General features: G+C 42.7%; 1 protein-coding gene across 6 annotated transcripts in view; it reads left to right on the top strand.

The window, feature by feature from the left end:
- The window catches only part of Gon4l (gon-4 like), a 148,973-nt gene that overhangs the window by 3,531 nt on the left and 118,078 nt on the right, over positions 1 to 27,364 (top strand). For 3 of the 6 annotated variants that reach the window (XM_085835737.1, XM_085835739.1, XM_085835738.1), the window contains exons 3-10: positions 4,131 to 4,318; positions 4,958 to 5,032; positions 5,147 to 5,197; positions 5,750 to 5,800; positions 6,468 to 6,566; positions 7,688 to 7,807; positions 8,188 to 8,358; positions 12,970 to 13,162. In XM_085835737.1, coding sequence (XP_085691863.1) covers positions 4,131 to 4,318; positions 4,958 to 5,032; positions 5,147 to 5,197; positions 5,750 to 5,800; positions 6,468 to 6,566; positions 7,688 to 7,807; positions 8,188 to 8,358; positions 12,970 to 13,162 — 948 coding nt within the window. Of the gene's footprint in view, positions 1 to 4,130; positions 4,319 to 4,957; positions 5,033 to 5,146; positions 5,198 to 5,749; positions 5,801 to 6,467; positions 6,567 to 7,687; positions 7,808 to 8,187; positions 8,359 to 12,969; positions 13,163 to 26,911; positions 26,990 to 27,364 lie in introns of those variants that run through there. The other 3 variants (XM_085835740.1, XM_085835748.1, XM_085835749.1) reach the window with 3 other exon arrangements.

Raw genomic sequence — 27,364 nt, 5'->3', positions numbered from 1 at the left:
ATGTTGTCCTTTGGGAAGTTGAGTCAGGAGACTGCAAGCTCCTACACTTTCTCTCTAGTCACAACTGCACTTGACTGGTCTAAAAAATAAATTATCTTTGAGGGCTGGACCTATGCCCTTCCACACCTAGCAGATATGCAGCTAGCTGGGTCTTCATGTGGTTCTGAACACCTGGAGTGGGTTCTACCCCCAAAGCTGTTGCCTGTCTGTGGAATCTGTTCCCTCACTTGGCTGTCTTGTCTGGCCTCAGTGGAGGAGGAAGCACCTAGCCATTTACAGACTTGATGTGCCAGGGTCAGGGCTGCTCCACTCTCTGGGAGAAGGGGAGGGGAAATGGCGAGAGAGACTATGGAAGTGGGGGTACTCGGAAGTGGCAGATTGAGTGTAAATTAAAAGAATGGGGGTCTTACTGTTTAGCTTTGCTGCCTGGAGCTCACTTTGTAGACCAGGTTGTCCTTGACAGCTGCCTTTCCCCCCTGAGTGTTGGGATAAAGGGATGCCAGACTCTGGGGTGTTTGTGTGTATGTGTGTGGTGGTGCACAAGAGAATGTGGAGACCAAGGACAGCTTGATGGGCAGGTTCTCAGTCCACCTTGTGCCCTTGCCTGCTCCTGCTCTCCATCTTTGTAGTCCAGACTGTCCTGGATCTCAGGTCACTTTCTGCCTTCCCAATGCTGGAGCTAAAGGCATGGGCCACCTAGCCTGCTTACAGTCTTTATTTCCTTTCTTTTTCTTTTCTTTTTTTTTTTTTTTGAGACAGAGTTTCTCTGTGTAGCCCTGGCTGTCCTGGAACTCACTCTCTAGACCAGGCTGACCTCGAACTCAGAAATCTGCTTGCCTCTGTCTCCCAAGTGCTGGGATTAAAGGCGTGCATCACCACTGCCTGGCTGCCTACAGTCTTTCTATGACAACGTGATTATTTCTGTTTTCTTTCTTCTGGAATTCCATATGAAGATCAGACTGGCCTCCAACTTTAATCTCAGCACTTGGGAGGCAGAGGCAGGAGGATTTCTGAGTTTCAGGCCAGCCTGGTCTACAGAGTGAGTTCCAGGATAGCCAGGGCTACACAGAGAAACCCTGTCTCAGAAAAACCAAAAAGACTCTTAGTTCATTATTTTTATACACGTGTGTGTGTGTGTGTGTGTATGTATATGTGCATGTGATGTGGGTGCCCTTGGAGACCAAAGCTGTCAATTTAGTCACAGGCAGTTGTGGGCCACCTGATAGGGGTTCTGAGAATCAAACCTCAGTTTGAGTGTACATTCTCTTAACCACTGAGCCAGCTCTCCAGCCTTTCATTTTTGTATTTGTTTTTGAGATAGGATCTCACCTCTGCTGGCCTATATCTCAACTTGAAGCACTTCTCTTGTCTCAGCCTTTAAGGTTATGGAAGATTATAGATATAAGCTTCCAGGAGTGGATCTCTTGTTTTTTTGTTTTGTTGTTGCTTTTTTTTTTTAAAGACTATGTCTCATGTAACTCAGACTGGCTTTGAACTCCTAGTTCTTCTGCCTCTATTCATCATGAACAATCATTGGTATTGTGCATCTTTTTTTTTTTTAAAAGATTTATTTATTTCATGTATGTTAGTACACTGTTGCTGTCTTCAGACACACCAAAAAAAGGCATCAGAACCCATTACAGATGGTTGTGAGCCACCATGTGGTGGCTGGGAATTGAACTCAGGAAGAGCAGTCAGTGCTCTTAACCGCTGAGCCATTTTCTCCAGCTCTGGTGTATACCATCTTATTCATTGTATTTCTTTACGTCTCTTCCATTTTCTCTTTTCTTTTCTTTTCTTTTCTTTTCTTTCTTTCTTTTTTCTTTTTTATTAAAGGTTATATATGTTAGAAGTGCTAGTATAGGAAATGATATCATATCCAGATATTCAACACATACCAAATCTAATTCTAGACTCTGCAGTGAAATTGTTAATCCATACAGATCAGATAATATGTCAGAAATTCTAGGTTTCTATACCAATTTAATAAATTAATTGTTACCATGGTGATGGAATATCCAGTATTTTCTTCAGTAAAATACATCAATCTTCCCACTTGGGATCTTATGCAAATTGAATGAAATAGGTTTTATGTATGTATGTATGTATGTATGTATGTATGTATGTATGTATGTATGGGTTGAATATGTATTGTTTAGGGAGTGGTGCCATGCTGCACCTATGGATGTCAGAGGACAACTTGGAGAAATTGGTTCTTTCCATTTGCCATGTGGGTTCCAGGGCTTGGCAGTTAGGCTTGGTCTCAAGCCCCTCTTATTTTTTATATTTTATAAATATTTTCCTAAGTCTCATTTAATATGACTTTGTTTGTTTGCTTGCTTGCTTTACATCCCAGTCTAGCGGCCCCCTATCTCAGTCTCCCCCTCACAGAATCCCTCCCCATCCCCCATTCCGTTCTCCTCTGAGAGGGTAGGGAAACCCTCCCCCCATGCCCCCCACCCTGGTTTATCAAGTCTTTGCAGGTTTAGGCGCATATTCTTTTTTTTCTTTTATTATTTTTCTTTTTTATTTTTTTGGTTTTTCGAGACAGAGTTTCTCCGTAGCCCTGGCTGTCCTGGAACTCACTTTGTAGACCAGGCTGGCCTCGAACTCAGAAATCCGCCTGCCTCTGCCTCCCAAGTACTGGGATTAAAGGCGTGCGCCACTACACCCGGCTCTTTTTTAAACTATATGAGATAAACTTTTTGCCTGCATGGTAATTTGTACATATGTGCCTGCTGAGACCACAGGCCATCAGATCCCCTGGAGCTGGAGTTACAGACACTTGTGAGCCACCCTGTGGATGCTCCGAATTGAAGAGAAATCAGTGCTCTTAACTGCTGATCCATTTCTCTAGCACCCCTCTCTTCTTCCTTTCTTTCCATACAGTCTTACTGTGTAACCCTGGCTGGACTGAATCCTGCCATGTAGACCAGGTTGGCTGTGAAGTATAGATCTGCCTGCCTCTTTCTGGGATTAAAGGTGCATGATCAGCATGCCCAGAAAAGCAGAGGTTCTTTTTTTAAAAAAAAAAATTATTTTATATGTATGAGTGTGTTATCTGTATGTATATCTGCATGCCAGAGGATGGCATCACACTTCAGGATTGATGGTTGTGACCCACCATGTGGTTGCTGGGAATTGAATTCAAAACCTCTGGAAGAGCAGTCAGTGCTCTTAACCATTGAGCCATCTCTCCAGCCCAAGCAAGGTTCTTTATGTAGCTCATGTTCTCTCTGTACACTTGTGGCCTGGAATTTGTGATCCTCCTGCCTTCTTGTCCCAAGGTGCTAGAGCTTTGCCACTAGATCTGGCAGGGATACTTCTTCTCTGTTTCAGTTTTCTCATCTGAACAATGGGAAAATTAATAGTCTCTATCAAATAGGTTGCCAGGATATGTTTTATGAGTGTCAGTTTTTTCTCTTCTTCCTAGAGTTCTCTCTCTCTTTTAGAGCTTTATTGTAGAAAGGCAGGGGAAAGAGAAAAGGTAAAGAGAGAGAGAGAGAGAGAGAGAGAGAGAGAGAGAGAGAGAGAGAGAGACCAGCCATGGCCAAAGGGAGAGAAGAGGAAAGGGAGAGAGAGAAGAAAGGCTAGAGTAAGAGGGAGAGAGAAAGAGCGTTTGTTTGTTTGTTTGTTTGTTTGTTTTTGTTATTTTGAGACAGGGTTTTTCTGTGTAGCCTTGACTGTCTTGTAACTCTTTTTATAGACTAGGCTGGCCTCAAAATCAGAGATCTGCCTGCTTTTGTCTCTGTCTAGAGATCAGATTAAAGGTATGTGCCAGTACTTCCTGGCTTGTGTTAGCTATCTTGTTTTGTTTTATTCAAGACAAGGTCTCACTATTTAGCTCTTACTGGCTATTGTGCAAATCACTGTGTAGACCAAGCTGGCCTCTGCTTCCTAGTTCTGGGATTGAAGGTGCTCACTACCAGTGCCTAGCTGAGTGTTAGCTGTTATGCCTAGTTTCATAGTACCATTACCAACTTCATGATAAACCATTACTGCTGCATCATGCTGTTTGGTTTTCTGAGTCAGACAGCAGCCAGGTTGGTTTTCTTTCACTGCTGGTTTGGACCTAAGTTCCTAGAGGAGTATTTTAGGAGATCCTGGTGATGTTTTTGGTTTATTTGCAGAAGAGCAAGACAGTGAAGAAAGTGACAAAAAGAAAATAACTAAAAAGGGTACTAAGAGGAAGCGAGATGGAAAGGGTCCAGAGCAAGGGACGATGGCGTATGACCCGAAACTGGATGACATGCTGGACCACACCTTGGAGGATGGCACAAAGCAACACAAGGCAGTCAATGTCCGAAACATCCTGCATGTGAGTCACCGTGGGCAGCTGCTCAGTCTGCACGGAAACTTCCAGAGGGAGCAGATACATAAGCCCTCCACTCCTGCTTTGTGATTGGCAATTTTGTCTTCTATGTATGGCAAGGTGTTTTACATCCTGAGACAGCTGCCTCTCTGCACTCAGCACACACCTGTGTTGAGAAGATGAGCTACCTATACTTCCTTCCACTGAGTAGATCAATAATGGACCACGTCAGAAAAACAGCTATGGTAGTTGGTAGTGCTTTGTACATATGTAAGGAATGCCTTTGAGAGCGAGCAGAGTATTTGCTTAGCATGCACAAGCGTGGCCAGGGTTCTATCCTTAGCAAGATTTAAAAAAAAAAAATAATGCCTTTGATACCTAATTCTCTTCCTACTCCTACCTGGTATGCATATTCCTGGTTCCAGTAGCAGGTAATGAGTGGGGCCATTTGCTGTTACATTGTTTGAAGGATTGCATTTGTCTTCTTTCTCTTTAGTTGCCTCACTTGACCCCAGGTTGAAGCTGTTTGAGAATCTAGCTACTATTTATCCTCCACAATTTTAGCTGCAGAGTTATGTACAGTTGACTATAGTCCTGATGGCAAAGGCTTTGGCCTAACGTGGGATTTCCTCTCCCTCCCCCCAGGAAGTAATCACAAATGAACATGTTGTGGCTATGATGAAGGCAGCCATCAGTGAGACAAAAGACATGCCGCTGTTTGTGAGTAGCTTCTTGTCAGGCTTTCCAAGTGTGGGAGGCCATGTAGGCGTTTGTAAACAACTTGACACATCTCAGACTTGAAAAATGACATCATAATTGTATGTCCCTTCTTAGGAGCCTAAGATGACCTGCTCTAAACTGAAGGAAGTAGTGGAGAAAGGAGTGGTACGTGTTCTGGAGTTTCTCTTTATCTTGGGAAGTAGAATCTCGTTCCAGGTTATTCACAGAGAAAGAAGTCATGAACGACTGTGGCCTGGGTTTGCCTCTTGATAGAATTCTGTGTAGGCTGGGACTCTTAGCTCAGTGTGAGCTTGCCTAATATACATGGAATTCTGAGTGTGAGAGCCCTGCCCAGTTTTTCCTGTGGTACCCTGGCATGGGTCAAGGGCGCCCGGGCTTCATCCTTGGGTAGTGCTCCCTTCTGCCAGCTGTGAAGCTTTGGTGGTGTGGTGGTGGGTTGCTTGAGGCAGGTCACATGTTACGACCCAGGCTGACCGGGATCTTACTGAGTAGCCCAGGCTCTTCTGAGCTTTTGACATTCTTCCTCTGAGCCCTGCAAGTGCTGGGATTATACATCCTGCAGATATTTTAGTATACTGTGCTTAGTGACAGTCAACACTTATAGCCCACTCTAGCTACTTACTAAGCAGATGGCTCTTTCTGATTATTAGTAAAAGGAAAACAGCTTCATGTTATTACGTGCATTCTTTTTATTAGGTAATTCCAACTTGGAATATTTCACCAATTAAGAAAGCCAGTGAAATTAAGGTAAACTTAGAAGCAGTCATTGTTACTCTTTTTCCAAAATACTTCATCAGTTTTGAAATCTAACTATTTCTTCTGTATTCACTATCTTGTAGACCTGTCTTCTTTTATTTACAGGCTTGGGTTTTTCCATTTTGTTACACCTAACCTCATACCTTGTGGAATTGTACAAATACTCCCTGTGTTGTTTGATATGGCTGTACATTACACTCATAGAATTATTTTCTCCCTAATATCTTCACTTTATTTTCCATATTTGTGTGATCTGTGCTTCCTCTCCCTACTTCCCTCCCTCCCTTCCTTCCTCCCTCCCTCCCTCTCTTCTTCTCTCCCTCCTCTTTCTTTTTTCCATCTGGCTGCTGCTGTTGCTGCTAGAAGCCAGAGCCTTATGCATAGGGAACATGCATTCTGCCCCGAGCTTTCTAGTCTCCCACCCTATTCCATTTCTTGTCTTCGTTACTTTATATCTATGTATTCACGTGTGTGTGAGTGTAGGGAGCGCCTGCCATGGCTTGTGCAGGTTAGAGGACAGACAGTTGTGGGAATTACTTCTCTCCTTCTGCTATGCTGGTCCTGAGGGGTGAACTCAGGTCGCTGGGCTGTGCCTTTGGCTGCTGAGCAGTCTTTCTGTAACCCCACCCCCACTTTTGTGTGCGTGTTTCTATTAAAGCAGCCTCCCCAGTTTGTGGATATTCCCCTTGAAGAAGATGACTCCTCCGATGAAGAGTATTCGCCAGATGAGGAAGAGGAGGATGAGACAGCTGAAGAGGTCAGCGGGTGCTCATTGTTAGTAGAGAGTGAAGCTGGGCTTCATAGGAAGGGCTGACTTGGGGAATTAGTGTTGTCACCCATTCTAGAGAGATGATTGAGGCCTGCTTCTCCTAGAAATTGCTTTGCTGTGAGGTGTTATTGTGTTCTTCAAACTCCCTAAATTTAATTATGAAGTATAACATATAACACAAAGTACCTGGGAAGTGCAGGTGGGAGGGTCAGGCATTCAACTTTATCCTTGGCTAACAATATGTTTTAAGCCCTGTTTGAGAAACCAACAGACAAGTTGTACCCCAACCCTGAAGTCTTGATAGTAGCTACTGTTTCTTTATGGTTCCATCAGCTCTATACCTATCACCTGGTGTGACCTCATGTATCCCCTGATAGAGACCTTTATGTACTGCGGTGTGAGTTTTCCTGTTCATGAGCTTTATTGTTGTTGTCATTAATTATTTTATTTTTGAGAAAGGGTCTCATTATGTAGCTGTGGCTAGCCTAGAGTTCCCTAGGTATATCAAGCTATCCTCAAAGTCATAGAGATCCTCCTGCCTCTGCCTCCTGAGTGCTGGAATTAAAGGTGTGAGCCACCATGGTTGGCCTTTTATAAAAAAGGTTTTCTTCTTCTTTATGTTTGTTTTTTTGTTAATGCCTTACCCTTTAACAGTTTATAATGAGATGAGGTGAAAGATTTGATTCCTGCCATCTTTCCATCTCTAGGCTATTAAGTCATTGAAAATTCATTTTTTTCTGTGACATATACAGTTATTATATGCATGACATATTCTTTCTATGACACATATTATATACGTGTGTGTGTGTATATATGCATGTATATACCTGCATGTGGGGTTGTTTGTTTGTTTGTGTGCGTGTGCCACAGTTTGGTGGTAGAGATTAGAGGACATTCTGATAGGAGTAGATTCTTCCCTTCTCCCCTGTGGATGGTGGGAGTTGGAGTCAGGTTGCCAGGCTTGGTTGCATTCTTCTAGTCTTCTGCTGTGCCCTCCTACCAACCCAAACCCCAAATGACTGCTATTTTGTGCTTTATTCTGTTGTGACATTTCGTGCTTTGGTCGGAGGTTGGGGCACACACATGAGAGCGCCCTGGGTTTGTTTTAGAGCTTATTGGAAAGTGATGTTGAAAGCACTGCTTCGTCTCCACGGGGAGTGAAGAGATCCAGACTGCGGCTGTCTTCTGAAGTGGCCGAGACAGATGAGGAGAGTGGCATGTTGTCCGAGGTAACCAGCATCAGACGAGAGACTTTACAAACTAGATGAGCACTGGCTGCTTTTTATAAGTAGCTGATCTATCAGTGGAATTTTGGGTTGTCATTTTTTCAGAGTTCCTCAAGGGAATGAGCAGTTAAGAGACGACTGAGACCCAGTCCTGGCAGAGAGGTTTTCTGAGTTCTCACGTTTTACATGCTATCTTTAAAGCCAAGTCGGGTTCTGTTTGCTTCATTGGAAATAAGAGGATAGCTACTTCGATCTGTGTGTTGAAGTTGCCATTCATCTGTCTGCATCTAGAAAAGAGGAAAATGGCCCCGTTAAGTGCATGTGGAAGACCCGCCTTTCCCTCTCCCTCCTCTCTTCCTAACACAGTGTCCTTTTTTAATCAGGTTGAAAAAGCCGCCACCCCCGCCCTCAGGCACATCAGTGCTGAGGTCGTGCCCATGGGGCCTCCACCTCCTCCCAAACCAAAGCAGAGCAGAGACAGTGCTTTCATGGAGAAGCTAGATGCGGTGGATGAGGAGCTGGCCTCTAGTCCTGTCTGCATGGACTCTTTCCAGGTACGCATCGCCAGGGAGTTGCCGAGAGAATAATTTACCGTTATTTGCTTTCTGCTCAGATAAGGTGGTGGGGCTGACGGGGATGACAGTTTCTTCTTCAGTGGGTGTCCCGTTACTGTTTGTCTTTGATTCTCAGCCTTCGTGCTGCTGCTTTTTCAGGTAAAAACGCAGTACTTTTCTTATTGTTGTTGTTATTATTATTAATTATTACTTTGTTTTTTGAGAGATCACCTGCCTCTGTCTCCCAAGTGCTGGGATTAAAGACACCCAGCCTGGCTTTTTTTTTCTTACTTTCTGTTTTTAAAGACAGGGTCATAGCAGGTAGTCCTTGAAGGAAGTCTTGGAACTTGATAGGTAGACCGGTTGGCCTTAAACATAGCTCCCTAGAATGCTGGGATAAATGGTACACACCTCCATGCCCAACTGAGAATGACAGGTTTTAAGAAAGGAATAAACAATAGCCGGGCGTGGTGGCGCACACCTTTAATCCCAGCACTCGGGAGGCAGAGGCAGGCGGATTTCTGAGTTCCAGGCCAGCCTGGTCTACAAAGTGAGTGCCAGGACAGCCAGGGCTACACAGAGAAACCCTGTCTCAAAAAACCAAAAAAAAAAAAAAAAAAGAAAGGAATAAACAGTGGGACAGTATTTAAAATTAGCAAGATAAGCTGTGCATAGTGGTAGATGCCTTTCATCCTAGCACTAAAAACAAAATTAAAAAAAAAGAAAGGTAACGTGAAGACAAACCTAGAATATTTGAAAATATTTACAAGCTGCATTTTTGATCAGAGGCTTCAAACTACAATCAGTTTAAAGAACATAAAATTCTGGAGCTAAGAGATGGCTCAGTAATTAAGAACACTGATGTCAAGATTGGTGTAGCGCACTCCTTTAGGTCTGAGTTCAAGGCCAGCCTGATCTATGGAGTGAGTTCCAGGACAGCCAGGGAACCCTGTCTCAGAGCAACAAACAGAAGAAAACAAAACAACCCCCCACCCAAATAAACAGAATCACTGGCTGCTCTTCCAAAGGACTCAGCCACATTTAGCTCACAACTGCCTACAACTCCCAATTCGGGGATCACTCGCCCTCTTTTGTTCTTTGTAGATTAACGCATACAAATGGTGTATTTCGTTCAGGCGAAAATAAGTATATTTATAACATAAAAGTAAATCAATTGAAGGCTAACAGAAAGGTTCACCAAGTGACAGTTATTTGGTAACAAAGCCTGACAATCTGATTTAGTTCCCTAGAGTCTTCCTGCTCCTCACACATCTGTGTGACAGACACACATAGGCCCCTCCACCCAACCCCCAGAGTAATAGATTTGAAAAATCCTTGCTGGGCATGGTGGCACGTGCCTTTAATCCTAGTACTGGAAAGGCAAAAGCAGGTAGATCTTTGTGTGTTTGAGGCCGGCCTAGCCTGTATAGTGAATTCCAGGCTAGCCAAGACTATGTGGTAAAACCCTGGGTCACAAAAACTAAAAACCAAACAATTCCTAAAATCCTTAACACTGTAGTAGCAATAGCAATGCCCGACATCTGCTTAGGGAGGTAGGTGCTAGGTAACAAGGGGAGCCCAGCCTGGGCTCAGGAGACTCTGACTCCAAACCAAGTGAAGGATGCTGATGGTGGTGAGCACTGCCCATGGAGTCTGTCCTCTTAAGGGGGATGTATAATAACGAAAAAGTAATGGCCTCTTCTTGAGGCAGGATAGAGGCAGGTGGATCTCTTTGGGTGCTCTAGATAGTGAGTTCTAGACCAAAGATATAGTGAGATCATGTTAGAACCATTTCAGAAGTGCGGGGATGATTCGTCATGCACAAATCAATACATTTAATGTATGTTCTAAATGCACTTAAAGATAGAAAGCACATGCTCATATCAGTAGATGTGAAAAAGATCTTTGAAAAAAGCTTAACTCGTAATGAGAACAGCAATGAAGGGAGCACGTGTCAGCATCATAGCCTGCATGAGCAGACCTTTCCCCCGCATCATGGTGAATGGAGAAGACTCAGTGTATTCCAGTAGGGTAAGGAACAACACAAGGTGTCCACTCTTTCACCCTTGTTCAATACAGTGCGTGAAGTTTTAGCTAGAGTAGTAATGGAGGATAAAGAAATTAAAGAGATACAAAAGAAAAATTTACATTTGATACACTGTACTTAAGAGACATCAAAGACGTCATCTAAATACCCTTAAACCTAACAAGCATATTCTGTCTGTCTGTCTGTCTCTCTCTCTCTCTCTATTCATTGCTGATTGGTTGATTGATTGATTGATTGATTGATTGAGATGGCACCATTCTCTGGTCAGGAACTCACCAAGACCTTGCCACCATACTCACCTTTCTTTTCTTTGTTCTTAGAGGCCATTGGTTCTCCTGAAACTGGAGTCCCAGGCAGTTGTGAGGCGCTGTGGCTATGAACCAAGCCAGGGCGTTTTCACCCACAGAACTGTCTCTCTGACCATCCCTCCCTTTCTTTTTGTACTGGAGCTGGAACTCTGGTCCTCAGGCTTATGAAGCAAGTGCCTTTGTGAGCCATCTCCCCAGACTAGCATACACAACTGGCATATAGAGAGCAGATCCCTCTGTTTGTACCAGTGATTAGCATGCTGAGTAAGAGATCAGAAGGAATTCTAATCATAATTGCCTGGGTGATATGGGCTTGGATAAACCTCACTGAGGAAGTGCCTGTGCAGTGAGAACTTTAAGGCATGGAGAAACAAATTAAGGAAAGCACAAGATGACTCCCTTAGACTGGAAGGATTAATGTCGGGAGAGGAACATCTTACCAGTGCAGTGTGCACATTACACACAATCCAATCCAAAGTCCAATGCCAGTCTTCAAAAAGATAGAAAAATGTGAAAATTTGTATGAAGGTTGGAGAGACCGCTCAGTAGTTAAGAGAGCTTTTTGCACGGCCATGAGAACCTGAAATCGGAGCCTAGCAAGCACCCTCGTCCCTCTGACCAGTCTGGCTTGGTTTAGTGTGTCTGTAACCCCAGCACTGCAAGAATGGGAACAGAAAGAGCATTGGGATTTGCAGGCTGTCACCCTAAATAGGAAAAAATAAAGTGTCTTAGAATTTCAGCAGGGCAATAACCTATTCAAGACTCGCCTGGGCTAAAAGTCAAGATGCCCCCACCCCCACCCCCACCCCCACCACAAAACAAATGGAAACAAAGCAGAAATCAAAAGTTTCACACAAATGTTTATAGCAACAGAAGTCTTTTTTTTTTTTTTTCCTTTTTCTTTAATGACAGGGTTTCTCTGTGTAGCCTTGGCTGTGTTGGTGCTCATTCTGTAGGTGAGGCTGGCCTCAAACCCACAGAGTTCTGCCTGCCTTTTGCACTACCACTACCAGTCAAGCAATAGAATTCTTAGATTTTTGGTTGTGAGCCTAGCCTTTAAGAGCTGAGCTATCCCTCCAGCCAATAGTAGTCCTATCAGAGATGTCCTCTCTGTCTAGGATCTGGTAAATGAGTAGACAAAATATGGTATGGTAAGGTGCAGCACTCCTGGGCCCTGGACAGGTGGGATGACCTTTGAACTCAATGTAAAGTGCAAGCACTCTGCAGCAGGCTAAGTGTACATTGTATAATTCCCGTACATAAATCCTCCAGTAAGTAGGTGACAAAGAGACAGGAGCTAGATTAGAGGTTAGTCAGAGTTGGAAGGAGCTAGAAAGGAGTGACTACTGTGAGTATGGGATTTCTTTTGAGAATATTGAAGGTGTTTCAGAATTGATTATATCATTTTGTGAGTATATTAAAGTCCACTCAATTATACCCTTTAAAAGTATGGATTTTATGTTACATAAATTATATCCCTCAAAGCACGTAGAAATGTTGTTGAAAATGTATATTTAATAACTGATGACTGGGTTGGAGAGATGGCTCAGGAGTCCAAAGAGCACTGTCTGCTCTTGTAGAGGACCGGTTTGGTTCCCAGCACCACTATTGCTTACAACCATATGTAACTTCATTTCTAGGAGGTCTAACTTCCTCTTTTTTGTGTATTGAACACGTGTGGTGCACATGCAGGCAACACACACACACACACACATGCGAAATAAAAAATAAATTTGAAAAAAAATAGCATACTTACAGGAGGAGAGGTGCCTTGATTAGGAAGGGGGTTTTCCCGGGGCAAGGCTTACTTACCCATTGCACTTGGGATGTGCTGACCCTGTGATTTCTCCAAACTCAGCAAACTCCAATGCATAATTTGTGGTAGTGAAAGACTGCTTTTATGATTTTATGATTTTTATTAAATATTTAATAAAAAGAAAAAAATTCAGAGAACTGAAACCTACAGGAAATAAAAAGGAGATTCACAAGAAAGTGAACCCACATTGTCATGCCTTTTTTGTTTATGGAAACAAAACACTCTCACTATACAGACCTGTCTGGCCTGGAAGTCACAGAGATCTGCCTCCCAAGCGCTGGGATCAAAGGCGTACACCACCATTCCTAGCTAGGAAGACAGTAAACCTACACAGTTTTGAGGAGAGATATACTAATAGGATGCATTGCAGAGGGTGCAGTGTGGAGAATTTAGAAGCATTATTTTCACATCCTGAATGCCTTTTCCTTCTACACGCCCAGCCCATGGAGGATAGTCTCATTGCGTTCCGAACACGTTCTAAGATGCCACTGAAAGATGTTCCTCTGGGCCAGCTAGAGGCTGAGCTTCAGGCGCCAGACATCACTCCGGACATGTATGACCCAAACACAGCTGATGATGAGGACTGGAAGCAATGGCTCGGGGGCCTCATAAATGATGATGTGGAGAACGAGGGTGAGTGATTTTGTTTGCAGTTATCTACTGTGTTCTACTGTGTGTGTGTGTGTCTGTGTGTGTGTCTGTGTGTGTGTGTGTGTCTGTGTGTAGGTTTAGTGGCTCAGATTTGTTTCAGATATTTGGGAAGTTGAAAGAGGAAGATGCTGTAAGTCTTGAGGCTAGGCTGGGGAACATAATGATACTTGTCTCAAACAAAAGGTATTGTGGAGGCAGGGGCTGTATATAGCTCAGGGGTAGAACATGTGCTTAGCACTGTGGAGCCAGCTGAGTTCCATCCCTAGCCTCCAAAATCAAATGAGCAAAGAAATAAAAACAAAAAAGGAATCCTGCAGAAAAAGGATAGGCTTTTTAAAATTTTTCTTTTGTTTACATACCAGAATCAATATAGAGGATTTCAATGATTTCAGTATGTAGATTCAGCAGGATAAGAAGTCTGCCACCGCTGGATGTGGTGGCACACGCCTTTAATCCCAGCACTCAGGAGGCAGAGGCAGATGGATTTCTGAGTTTGAGACTAGCCTGGTCTACAGAGTGAATTCTAGGATAGCCAGGGCTACACAGAGAAAGCCTTTCTCAAATATCGCCCCCCCCACCCCCCCCCAGAAAAAAAGAAAAGAAGTCTGCCACCAAGCTGATGATCTGATTGTAATCCCTAGGATCCACATGGGGGAGGGAGAGAACTCTGAATCACACATACATACACAGACACGCACACAGACACTCGTGTACAATTTCTCATACAGTAGAAAGAGGTGCTAATTTCTCTGTGAGCAGGTGATACGCCATAGAGCTTTCCACTTAGAAATGACATCAGAACCTATAGATTTTGAGTTCTCCTGCTTTACATCCAGTCAGGAGCTTGCTTCTGGTGGCTGCCAGAAGAAAGTACATCCTCTGGAGCTCGAGTGCTTTATGGCCTCTTTTTGGGTACTGGGAATCAAACCTGCTTCCTCTGAAAGAGCCACAACTGGGGCTGGCTCAGTGGATAAGGTACTGAGTTCAAATCCCAGCAACCAGGTGGTGGCTCCCAACCATCCGTTATGAGATCTGACTCCCTCTTCTGGTGTGTCTGAATACAGCTGCAGTGTACTTATGCATAATAATAAATAAACCAGAAAAGAAAAGAAAGAGTAACAAATAAGCACTGGGCTGGAAGTTCAGCCTGGGGTCTTGGAATTCTGTTGCTGGTGTAGTGGCACATACTATTCATCCCAAGGCTTGAGATGAGAGGCAAGTCCAACAACTCACTGTGAGTTAAAGACCATCCTGTCTACAGAGTGAGTTCTAGGCTAGCCCAAAGAGTATTAGAGAACTTGCTATGTAGACCTGGGTGCCTTTGAATTCACAGCGACATCCTGTCTCTAAAAACAAACAAACAGACAAAGAAACAAATCACAGATGAGCTTGCAGAAATTAGTTTCTCCCACCATTCAGGCCCTAAGGATTGAGCTCAGGCTGTCTCCCTTGGCAGCAAGCACCCTTACCTGCAGAGCTATGTAGCTGGCCTCTGTTACACTTCCTAGTTATATGTGTGTCTGTGTCCCAGAATCAGATCCCCTGCTGCTGGAGCTGAGGTGACTGAGCTTTCTGATGTGGGTGCTGGGAAGTGGACGCCAGTCTTCCGCAAGAGCAGCAACACTCTAGCTGAGCCACCTCTCCAGCCCCAATGCAGTCCTAGCTGTCATGAACTTGCTGTATGGACTAGGCTGACCTCAAACTTCCATACAACTGCCTGCCTTTGTCTTCCAGGCTCTGGGTTAAAGGTGTGCACCACCAAAGGAGGCTTTTTTTAAGAAAGATTTATTCATTAATATCATATGTAAGTACACTGTAGCTGACTTCAGACACACCAGAAGAGGGTATCAGGTCTCATTTCGGGTGGTTGTGAGCCACCATGTGGTTGCTGGGATTTGAACTTAGGACCTTTGGAAGAGCAGTCAATGTTCTTACCTGCTGAGCCATCTCGCCAGCCCAGGCTTTTTGCTTTTTAATCATTTTTTTAATTTTGGAATTTAATTTGAATCAGGGTCTCAGATATTAGAGGCTTAAAACGACCACATCTGGTTTTAAGCAGTGTTGAGAATTGAACTCTGGGTTTCATCCATGGCATATAAGCATCATCCAGTGAGCTCTCTTGGACCCCTTGTTCTGTAGACTAAGCTGGCTTTTAACTCACAGAGAGCTGCTGCCTGAGTCTGCCTCCCAAGTTCTGGGATTAATGGTGTGTGCCACCATGTCTAGCTATTAATTTCTTTCCAGGTAGTCTCTGTGTATTTAATTTAAGCAATAGTTATCTCAAATAAGAATGTTTTTCTACCAGGCCAGCACACATGTTCAGTTCTAGCATTCTGGAGGTTGAGACAGGTGAATCTCTGAATTTGAGGTCAGCCTGGTCTATAGAGCAACTTTCAGGACAGCCAGGACTCCATAGAGAAGCCTTGTCTAAAACAAACAAAAGAATGTTTTTCCACAGAAGAATTTTACTATATGTATTTTTATGTATGTTTGAGTTGCTTCTTTTACTTAATCATACAATTTAGATTTTTTTTTTTTTGGTTTTTTGATACAGGGTTTCTCTGTGTAGCCCTGGCTGTCTTGGAATTCACTTTGTAGACCAGGCTGTCCTGGAACTCAGAAATCCGCCTGCCTCTGCCTCCCAAGTGCTGGGATTAAAGGCGTGCACCACCAAGCCTGACTAGATTTTTTTTTTAAATAGCATATAATCCATACATTCTCTTTCCTTTTGTCTTTTTGAGACAAGGTTTCACTATGTAGTCCTGGTGGCCTGGAACCCCTTATACTAACAGGCTGGCCTCTGTCTCTGCTTCCCATGTGCTGGAGTTAAAGGCATGGCCTGCCATTTCTGGCTGTTTTCTCCTCTTCTTCCTCCTCTTCTTCCCCCTCCTCCTCCTCTTCTTCCTCCTCTTCCTTCTCTTCTTCCCCCTCCTCCTCTTCTTCCTCCTCTTCCTTCTCTTCTTCCCCCTCCTCCTCCTCTTCTTCCTCCTCTTCCTTCTCTTCTTCCCCCTCCTCCTCCTCTTCTTCCTCCTCTTCTTCCTTCTCCTCCTCCTCTTCTTCCTCCTTCTCCTCCTCCTTTTTTCTATACCTCCTTTTCCTCTTTTCCTCTTTTCCTCTTCCTCCTTTCGTCGTCGTCGTCTTCTTCTTCTTCTTCTTCTTCTTCTTCTTCTTCTTCTTCTTCTTCTTCTTCTTCTTCTTCTTCTTCTTCTTCTCCTTCTCCTTCTCCTTCTCCTTCTCCTTCTCCTTCTCCTTCTCCTTCTCCTTCTCCTTCTCCTTCTCCTTCTTCTTCTTCTTCTACCTCCTCTTCTTCTTCTTCGTCCTCTATCATTTGTTTTTCTATAGGTACATGTTCAGAGTTGGGGTCTGGGCATGGTGGTACAATTGTGCATGACCATAATCCCTGAATTTCAGAAGAAAAAGAAGGGCCGTCTGGTCTACATAGTAAGCCTAAGTTCATCTAGGGCTACCCAGTGAGATCCTATCTCAAAAAGCCAAAGTGAGAAAGAAATACATACATACATACATACATACACACACACACACACAAACACACACACACACACACATCAAGTACCTGAAATTCCTCTATATGTAAACAAAGCATTCCCAGCACCTCAGCCCCAGCCAATAATCCTGCCACTCTGAAAACCCCTGCTCTCTCCCAAAGGTTTATATGGCCCTTTTTACCCCCAGAAAGAGCTGCAACACTGAAACTTGGAGAAGGCTATTTCTCTCAGGCTCTCAAGCCAACTGCAGATCTTGTGAACCCACCCAGCCCCCACCCAGACCTGATAAACTTCATTCCTTTCATTCCAGCCCAGTGTGACCTTCTGTGAGAAAACCAGGTCAGAGTTGGGAATAACCATCTAAAACATTTCCCCCTAGATGAGGCAGATGATGATGATGATCCAGAGTATAACTTCCTGGAAGATCTTGATGAACCAGACACCGAGGATTTCCGTACTGACCGAGCAGTGAGAATCACTAGTATGTTTGTCTCTTATTGCCTTTTCCATTTGTCTTTGTTTAGTATTTAGATGATTTAGACGTTTGTGACTAATTGAAATTAAGACAATTAAGTCTCCTTTGTTCATTTCTGTAGTTGTTTAAATTAGCTGTATATGCAGAAAGCTGCTATTTGCTTGTACACTGTATGGCCCTATGTTTGTCATTTTCTACTTGGCAAGGGTCGTATTATACTTTGAATGCCAAAATGAATTTGGACATGGCCTTGTCTTGCAGGCAGTGAGCCTAGAAAGAGAAGAGCTTAGAAAGCAGTAGGTATTAGGTGGGTCACTTAGAGATTCCCAGTCTGTTGAAAGAGGTTGTCCTGTGCAAGGCTTAGGGAAGTACTTAAGATGAGATGTTTTAGCTAGTGAAGCAGGGTTAAGACTTTTGTAGTGAACAGCAATAGGACAGAGAAGACCCACTGCAAGCAGAAGAGATTGCCACATGGAGAGTCAGGCAGGGGTCAGCTTGCTTTATCAGATAGCTCTCTATGTGTATGTCTGTTCGTCTTGTTTGCTTTTGAGTCAGAATGTCATTTATGTAGCCAGCCAGAGTTTGTTACTGACTAATGCAGCAGCCCAGTATGGTTGTGAATTATGAACAACTGTTTTACATCAGCCTCCCGAGACCTGGGATTATACTTCCATTTTTATTATAAAATCAGTGAACATTTTCTTTGTCTTCCTGCTAGACTTTAAACTTGATGGAAATAGACTCCTTCCCATCTTGTTCTTTCACGTGTCTCAGGCATCTTGAGCAGGACTTGAGAAATGGCTGATGTTTCATAACTGTTTTTGAGTTGCTGCATGGTGGATGGATAGAGCCTTGGTCAGATGCTTTGTAGAAACAGCATTTGTTGTCTCCTTAGAGTTCTTTCTTACTACAGAATGGACCTAAGTTCTGCTAACAAACTCCTTTCCTTCTTTACAGAAAAAGAAGTGAATGGGCTGATGGAAGGGCTGTTTGAGACTGTGAGTAGTGATTTTGGAGTCATTTGGTTAGTGGAATTCAGTAGTTAATCTCTGTCCTTTGCTCTTCGAAATTGTCTTTTCAGCAGAATGATCTGCCCGGGTCATGGCCACCTAGGAGTAGATTAGCCAGAAAATTCTGAGTCGTAGACTCTTGATCGCCTACATGCTTTTCCCACGGGCTACCTTTGCAGGCTATCATTAGGATCCTGATCACAGACTTTTTTTTATGTATATATAAATTTTTCTCTTGATTTTAGGTAATTTTTTCACTTGAAGCAGTAATTTGTTTAGCCCAGGAAAGTTCAGCCCCCAAAGAGAGATTCGGCTGGGTGGTTCTAAAGGGAAGGGGCAGGTGAATCTCTCTCTTTGAAGATTTTTTGGTTGTGTTCAGAAACTGGAGAGACGGCTCAGAATTTGAGAGCATCTGCTGCTTTTCCAGAGGACCTAGGGTCAGATGTTGGCTCATAGGTGCCTCAGCAGAGAGAAGCTCACCGAGATGCTAAGCCTTCATTTCTCAAAGGAGCAGAGTGGTTTAGTCTTCTTGGAAAAGACTGACAGCCAGGTAGCTCACTCCAGTTACTTTAGTCCAACATCATTCAAGGTTAATTGGGGCTGAAAAAGGTTCCAAATACCACGGTTATCTTGCCCTTGCCCTTGCCCTTGCCCATGAGAACAGACGACGCACCCAGATCTTTGTCCCTTTGACCATGGCTAGCCAGAATTGGAAGTAAGAACTCCAGGTTTGTCAGGAGTGGCTTAAGAGCAAGGGCAGTGCAGTCCCATGTTCTTATGCAGCACCATGTGCAGGTTCTTTAGACAGAAACTTTTCTTGAAGGTTCAAAGAGTCTCAGAACAGTTTCTCAGCTTCTTCCTATTGACCTGCACATAGTAAAGGCTTTGCTAAACATTTCTCTCAAAGCCAGGCACAAAGGCTTACTACTATCCATATCACGACATCTTCCCCTTTTCTGTTTTAAGTGTTAGGGATAACAGTTCTGTTGGAGATTATGGAGTTGTACAGTAAAAATGCTCTTTTGTCTTTCTAGTTGTCTGACAGTTTTATCCAAATAAATCAGCATACATTTCAAAGCCAGTAGAGTCATCACAGGAATTGTAAAAATCACAAAAGCAAGAAACATATCAAAGTGATTCATGGGATTAAGTGAAGCTACACCACCTTTAAGATGTTCCGTAACGTCTCTCCCTGTTATTCCAGGCAGCTTCTTTGAAAATGTTTCTATAATTTCTTGCTGCAAATCATAAATCATTTGATAAGAGAGTTAGGATGACCCAACAAATGCATTTTAACTTTTTCCCAATCATATTTGCCATCCTTGAATCTTAAAGATGTAGCACAATAAGAAGTGACGACATTCCAGTCACATTTCATTTGTTCTCGCAGTAATTCTGATTGATCTCCGATGAGTATTACAGCTTCTGTCAATTTGTCTATTGCACCAAACATTTTTCTGTCTGTCTTTGTTGAGTCCAAACTTTGTGAGAATGTGTATTCCAGTCTTTAGCAAATTCAGCAGTTTGAACTTCTTTATGAAGAGCAACTCTAGATGTGGTAGCAGTATCAATTAATGTGATGGTTCCCAGGACCTCAGCAGTTACCAGTCCCACCATCTGTTGAGATCTTTCCAATATTCTTTCAGCAAGGGTCTGTAGTAGCATTATCACGGGTGAGTCTTGATATGGTCCTGACAACCTCACTGGTATCCACTTTGAGTAGTGACATCTAAAGACATACTAGCATTGATACAGGCATAAGAGCACAGCATGCACAGGTAATGTTAGGATTATTAGTGTGCCATTGCATGGGTCCTTACATTAACAGATAAGGCAAAGGCATACAAGCCATAGAGGTGTGACTTTGATCTAAATTAAAGGACAAATGAAATCTGTCATCATTAAAAGTTTAACTCTCTGTTCCTTGCTTCAAGTGCTGAAAGGCACTTGCCAATTACTGCAAATTAGCCTGGATAGAATTACCAGATTGTAATAGAGGGCCTGACATTCCATCTCCATGCCACTCAATAGAGTATCTAGAATCAGAGGCAACTCCACAGTTGTACTTGAATTGGACAATTGCCATTTCAATTCTGAGTAAGAGTATAGTACTTAAGGGGACCCATAAGGGCTCCAAGCAATGACTTCTTCTCGGATGCTATTAACTGGCACCTGAGGATTCCTTCCTACCTATATGTTGCTGTCAGTGTATCCAATCAGAGTCTTTATTAGTAATCTGTAATTTGCAAGATGGTACATTTACGGAAATAGTGGTATTAATCCTCAAATCCATGCACAAAGAATAGGAACTTTTCTATAAGAATTCTGTGAAGTACTATGATCAATTCTAGATAACCAAATTTGAGAAGTTAAATTTAAACAATGAATTCCATTACCCATACAAGTAAAATTCCTTTACTTTCCACAGTATAATTTATAATTTCTTTGCCCTCCTCTGCAGGTTGAGCAGGTCCATGATGGTCATAAAGACCAGGTATCCAAGAAGATTCATTGTATACCACAGAAATACCCATGTCTCCCCAATTTACTAATATGTCAGTTGGTGGAGTACAAATATAAGCCCCAATAAATATGATTTGTGACTATTATGTGTACGATTGCCACGGACAGCACGGCGAGAAGCAGGTTGTAGTGTCCCGAGGTTTCCCAGATGGTCAACTATCGTTTGCCCACCGTCAGCCAGTTTCTTCAGCTGTCCCATGGAGAGTGATCAGCTGTCTGCTTCAAAATCTTTGGTTTTTTTTTTTTTTTTTTTTCTTAAAGCCATGCTATCCACATCAGCAGCCAAGCCTTCTTCTCTTGCTCACGTCAGATTTTAATTAGTTTTGCTGGAGCCCACAGGGTTTTTCCTCCTGGAGAAATAAAGGCATATCCTCTACCCCATCAGAATGCCTTCCCGGCTTTCCATTCTCATGTTTTGTTTTTTTGTTTTGTTTTTTTTTTAAAGGTTTATTTATTTATTATATGTAAGTACACTGTAGCTGTCTTCAGACACTCCAGAATAGGGCGCCAGATCTCGTTACGGATGGTTGTGAGCCACCATGTGGTTGCTGGGATTTGAACTCTGGACCTTTGGAAGAGCAGTGGGGTGCTCTTACCCACTGAGCCATCTCACCAGCCCCCTTTGTTTTGTTTTTAATTTTATTTTATTCTCTTCCTGATCTACCTTCTCACTGTTCCCCATCCCATACCTCCTCCCCATTCCCCTGACTCCACAAGGATGTTCCCCTCCACCCCACCAGACCTCTGAACTCCCTGGGGTTTCCAGTCTCTTGACTTATGTCAAGAGTTAGGTTAGGTGCATCTTCTCTGACTGAACCTAGACCCAGCAGCCCTCTGCTATATATGTGTTGGCCTCATACCAGCTGGTGTATACTGCCTGGTTGGTGGAACAGTGTCTAAGAGCTCTTGGGGGGTCCAGGTTAATTGAGACTGCTGGTCCTCCTACAAGGTCACCCTCCTCCTCAGCATATTTATTTATTTATTATATGTTAAGTACACTGTAGCTGTCCTCAGAAGAGGGCATCAAATTTCGTTATGGATGGTTTTGAGCCACCATGTGGTTGCTGGGATTTGAACTCGGGACCTTCGGAAGAGCTGTCGGCACTCTTAACCATTGAGCCATCTCGCCAGTCCTCGTCAACATCTTTTAGCTTTTCTCTAATTCAGCCACAGGGGTCAGCAGCTTCTGTCCATTGGTTGGGTGCAAATCTCTGCATCTGACTCTTTCAGCTGCTTGTTGGGTCTTTCAGAGGATAGTCCTGATAGGCCTCTTTTTGTGAGCACTCCTTAGCCTCCGTCATAGTGTCAGGCCTTGGGGCCTCCCTTGAGCTGGGTCCCACTTTGGGCCTGTCGCTGGACCTTCTTTTCCTCAGGCTCCACTTCCATCCCTGTAGTTCTTCAGACAGGAACAATTATGGGTCAGAGTTTAGACTGTGGAATGGCAACCGTATTTCTCACTTGATGCCACCTGCTGGAGGTGGGCTCTACACGTTCCCTCTCCCCACTGTAGGATATTTCATCTAAGGTCCCTCCCGTTGAGTCCTGGGAGTTTCTCAACTCCCAAGGTCTCTGGTACATTCTGGAGGGTCCCCCCACCTCCTACCTCCTGAGGTTGCCTGTTTCCATAAGGCATTTTTTTTTTCTGTTATCCACTGCCTTTCAGTTGCTGTTGTTCCTGTTTTATTAGCTTTTAAAACTTTTAAAGTTAATAAGGCATTGTTCAATCTATCTTTGGGGGTTCTTATTGTTTCACCTTTTTGTTTTAAAAGCATCTCTTTTAATGTATGATTAGATCTTTCCACAATTGGTTGTCTTATAGGGTTATGAGGAATACCTGTAGTATGATTTTATGTAGTATCATGTAAAAAAAATGGTTTCATTTTATTAGAAACATAAGCAGGTAGGTTATCAGTTTTAATTTGTGATAGGATCCCCCATAATAGCCATTGTTTATAATAAATGTGTAATTGCAGAATCTGCCGATACAGACCTTAAGGCAGCTAACTATTGAGACCCTGAATAAGCATCAGTATGATGCGTAGTTTTAGCCTTCCAAATTCTGTTAAATGAAATACATCCATTTGCCAAATTTCAGTTCTCTGTTTGCCTTTATGATTACTAACTGCAGGTAAAGAGATTTGATTCTACAGGTAATAATTGGGACAAGTTTTAATGATTTCTTAGCTTGCCACCATGTCACTGAAAACCTCTTCTTCAGACCTTTACTATTAACATGATTTGCTTCATTGAAAATTTGATTCTAATATATTTCCTGTTGATAGTTGATTTATTTCAATTGTGTAGGTGGTTGTAGCAATCCAGTGTGAGAACAAATAGGAGTTAGATACAATGGGTACTCTCTGCCTCTAATTGCCTGTTGCAATTGCATACATAACAAGGTTAATTCTGAGTTATCAGGAACAAGTTCAGCAGTTTCTATATGTAAAACAACTTCTGCATATTGAGAATTTAATTATATTCAGAGCTTCAGAAAAATCTAAGAGTACCTTAAAAATTGCATGTAATCCCGGCTTTTGAGCAGAAGAACAGGGACTTGAGCTACTTTACTTCTGTCTCCTGCGTCTTCACCTGACTTCCCTAATTCATCTGCATTGTTGTAACGGTGTAAAAGCTTTGCAGATGAGTGATTTTCTTTTTTTAATATTCATGGGAGAATTTATTCTGTCCTTTTAAAAAACTGAAGTCTTTTTTTTTTTGCTGTATTTATTGTTAATTTCTCCCTAGCTCCTTGCCAGTTATCCTCATTCATCATAATTCATAATTTTGTAATTTGAGCCTTTATTTATGGGACTAGAATCTCTGTGGGATCAAATTCTGTTGACTGACAAAGTTTTAATCTGCCTTTAATAATTTGTTCAGAAACTTTTTCTTTTTCTCTTTTTTGGTTTTTCGAGACAGGTTTTCTCTGTGTAGTCTTGGCTGGCTGGAACTCACTCTGTAGACCAGGCTGGCCTCAACTCAGAAATCCGCCTGCCTCTGCCTCCCGAGCTCTGGGATCAAAGGTGTGGGCCACCATGCCCGGACAGAAACTTTTTCTATATAGGTTTTTAATTTTTTAGTCTGTTGGTTAAAAAAAAAAAAAAAGTCCATTCTAAGACATTATCTTCCTTTTGCCAAATTATTCCAGAATGATTAGATAGTAAAACAGCTAAAATATAGTTTTATTTAGGATCTAAGGTAAAATATTTTTGTGTTTCATTAAACATTTTTTTCTAAGGGATCTGTATCAGAATCAGCCAATAAAGTATTGTCCTTATAGTGGGAAAGAATGGAGTGAGAAAACAGGTTACAGAATATTGTAGCCATTGTTGCACAAAATATTCACATGCATTGGACTGTTTAACATTCCCTGAGGAAGAACATTCCGCTGATATCTCTTTACAGGTTTAGCATCATTATACCTGGTCACAATAAGAACAAACTTTTCCCTGTCTTGTTTTTGCCAGGGAATAGTATAAAACAAACAAACAAACAAACAAACAAACAATCCTTTAAATCAGTAACTATTGTAGACCAATTTCTAGGTAGTATAGAAAGTAAATGAATTCTAGTCTGCAAAGAACCCACAGGCTGCATTACTTTATTTACCACTCTTAAATGTGTTAAGAGTCTCCGTTTTCCTGATTCCTCTTTTATTACAAATACCAAGGACTAGTAGACTCCTCAGTATGTTTAGCATCCAGTTGTTTCTGCCCCAGTTGATCAAGAGCTGGTAATTTTTCTTTTGTTCAGGGCCATTGATCTATTCATGTCCATCTAACCGTTTTAAAGGTAGGGCTTTTAGCATATTATGAACAGTGGCCTCTAGTCTGAATTTGGAAAGCTAATTCCTTCTCTCCCCTGCTTATTGACAGCCCCGAATATCATGTGATCATCTTTGATAATTGTTTTCTAATACCTTTTCCAGCAATATAACCCATTTTAAATATAATCTTCTGAGCTGTTTCTGAAATACTAATTTGAAGGAGTACTAATTTGAGTTCCCCATTGTTGTAACAAATCCCTTCCCTATAGGGTTATGGCTGTGTCCACCACAGACGGTTTTAACCTTTCTGCTTGTCCTTCTGGGCATTTACTCCAGTTGACACTGGTTCACAGGAGCTATCGGTGCAGTACCTATAAAGGAAGTGGAGGCTTCTTGCAAAGGCCAATTTTGATTCTAAGCTTCTTCAGAAATTATAGATACCTCTGTCCCAAGTATCCACTACACTGCTAATTTGAATATCATTTACCTTCAGTTTGGCCTTTCATCCTTAATTTTAGTGGGGGGTGCACACAGTGACACACTTCCTCCAGCAAGGCCACACCTCCTAAAGTGCCACTCCCTGGGCCAGGCCTATTCAAATCACCACAACTTCCAAATCCTCCTGTCCTATTTATTGGAGCTCCTTTACCTTTGTGATATGGGATTAATAATAGTAATTGAACAATCAATCACCTGGCTCTAATTGTATGGTTTGTTTTCCTGACATAAGCCTTGATTTTAGTTTCCCCTTGATAATCTTCAGCTATTAATCCTGCAGATACAATAAACTTTTTTTTTTTTTCTCCAAAACTGAGTTTACATTCCCGATTGCCTTGTTGGTGAACTAGTCCATTGCTGACACGACATTATTGGCTTGTGTTGTTTGTTCTTGGGTCCAGAGATGCTCCGCTTGTCTGGTTTCCTGATGGTAAAAAAATCACCTTGGAGATCTCTTATTGATTGACATTCATTAGCCCACTATCAGCCTTTTTCACATCTATCACAAAATTTTGGTGGTATATTTAGTTTATTTTGAAATGCGGCATTTCCTTTAGTAAGCAATGTCTAGATTCTTTTTTTTTTTCCTCAAGTATCCAGCCTTCCCACAGTTAAAGCATAATTCTTTTTGAGAGTTAAAACCTTTAGCTAATGATTGTCCAGCTGAAGTTGCACCATATGCAGCAGGTTGATCATTAGCAGTAATTTCTAACCCATTCCTCTGTAACACCTAGAGGAATTTTTTGTTTGTTTGTTTTTTGTTTTTCCAGAGAGAGCCCTGGCTGTCCTGGAGAAATCACACAGATCAGCTGTTGAATTGCCCATGACCTCTGCCATAATCCTAGAGATGGGTTTACCTTTTTGTAAGCCCACCTTCTTTCATGTCCAATCTTGGTCAGAGTCCTCTCCCTCGTGGTCCACAAATTTGGGCACCAGCAGACGATGCACACAGATCTCAGTCCCTTCTGACCATGGCCAGCCATAATCAAAAGTAAGAACTCCAGATTTGCCAGGTCCGTGCAAGACCAAGGACAGTGCAGCTGCAAATTCTCATGTAGCCCTGAATGCAGATTCTCTAGAGAGAGAACATTCCTTCAAGGTTCAAACAGTCTTTTAACAATTTCTCAGTTTCTCTTGATTGACCTGAACATAGGAAAGGCTTTGCTGACTCATTTCACTCAAGGGCAGACTCGGAGGCTTTACACTACAGTTCCCAGTACCCACGCTGAGTGATTCTAGCTGCTCTTCTAGTTCTTAGTCTTTCTCCTTCCCTTCCTGCAATGTTCCCTGACCTTTACATGCGGGAGTGTGTTATTTCCCTTGTGGTTGGGCAGGAGTGTGCTGAAATGTGTCCTTTGCAACTGGGTAGGAGTGTGTTGTGATATGTCCTTTTTCACTGGGCAGGAGTATGCTGTAGACATGTTCTTTGTGACTGGGCTCCACAGATCTGCATTTTGATTGGTTGTAGTTTTCTGTAATGGTCTCTGTCAGTTGCAGAGAAGAGGTCCCTTGTTGAAAACTGAGAAATTCTATTTTTTAAGTGAGTATGTGGTTCTTCTGCATGTCTGTCTGTATACCACATGCTTGGTGCCTCTGAAAGTCAGAAGAGACCATTGGATTCTCTGGACTGGAGTTACAGATGGTTGTGAGCAACCGTGTGGGGATGGGACTTGAACCTGGGTCCTCTGGCAGAGCAACGAGTGTTCTTAACCGCTGAGCCAACTCCAGCCTTTTCAGCTCTGTTTTGGGTCGCAACATTATTAAAGTCCTGAATTCTGTAGGTTTTACTTACGTTTCTCATTGCTGGAGAGGCTTATAAACAGGGACCATTCCCTTGAGAAAACCCTCCTCTTCCCCCCCTTCCCCCCACAGTGCCAAGATGAAATGGGATTCTCAAATATGGAAGATGATGGCCCAGAGGAAGAGGAGCGTGTAACAGAGTCTCGGCCTAGCTTCAACACTCCTCAAGCCCTACGGTATGCGGTATGCTGGCTGAGACTTAGAGTGAACCGATTAATGTATTTTGAAAAGGTTTGATGGTTTTTAAATTATTATTAATCTAGCCGGGGTGGTGGCGCATGCTTTTAATCCCAGCACTCGGGAGGCAGAGGCAGAGGCAGAGGCAGAGGCAGAGGCAGAGGCAGAGGCAGAGGCAGGCGGATTTCTGATTTCAAGGCCAGCCTGGTCTACAAAGTGAGTTCCAGGACAGTCAGGGCTATACAGAGAAACCCTGTCTCGAAAAACAAACAAACAAACAAACAAAAAATTATTATTAATCTTTAATCAGCCTCCTACTTAGGATGGGAAGCCCTGGAGGTAAGTTTGTTGTCTAACAAATGAAAACTCTCTCCTTGTTTTGGGGCAGAGCAGCTATAGACAAGGCTGTATCTGTTTGGGAAAGGAGAG

This window comes from Mus caroli, unplaced genomic scaffold (genome assembly GCF_978045245.1).
Source record: "Mus caroli unplaced genomic scaffold, Mus_caroli_1 scaffold_3, whole genome shotgun sequence".
Classification (NCBI taxonomy): domain Eukaryota; kingdom Metazoa; phylum Chordata; class Mammalia; order Rodentia; family Muridae; genus Mus; species Mus caroli.
This window is presented reverse-complemented; position numbering and strand designations above follow the sequence as displayed.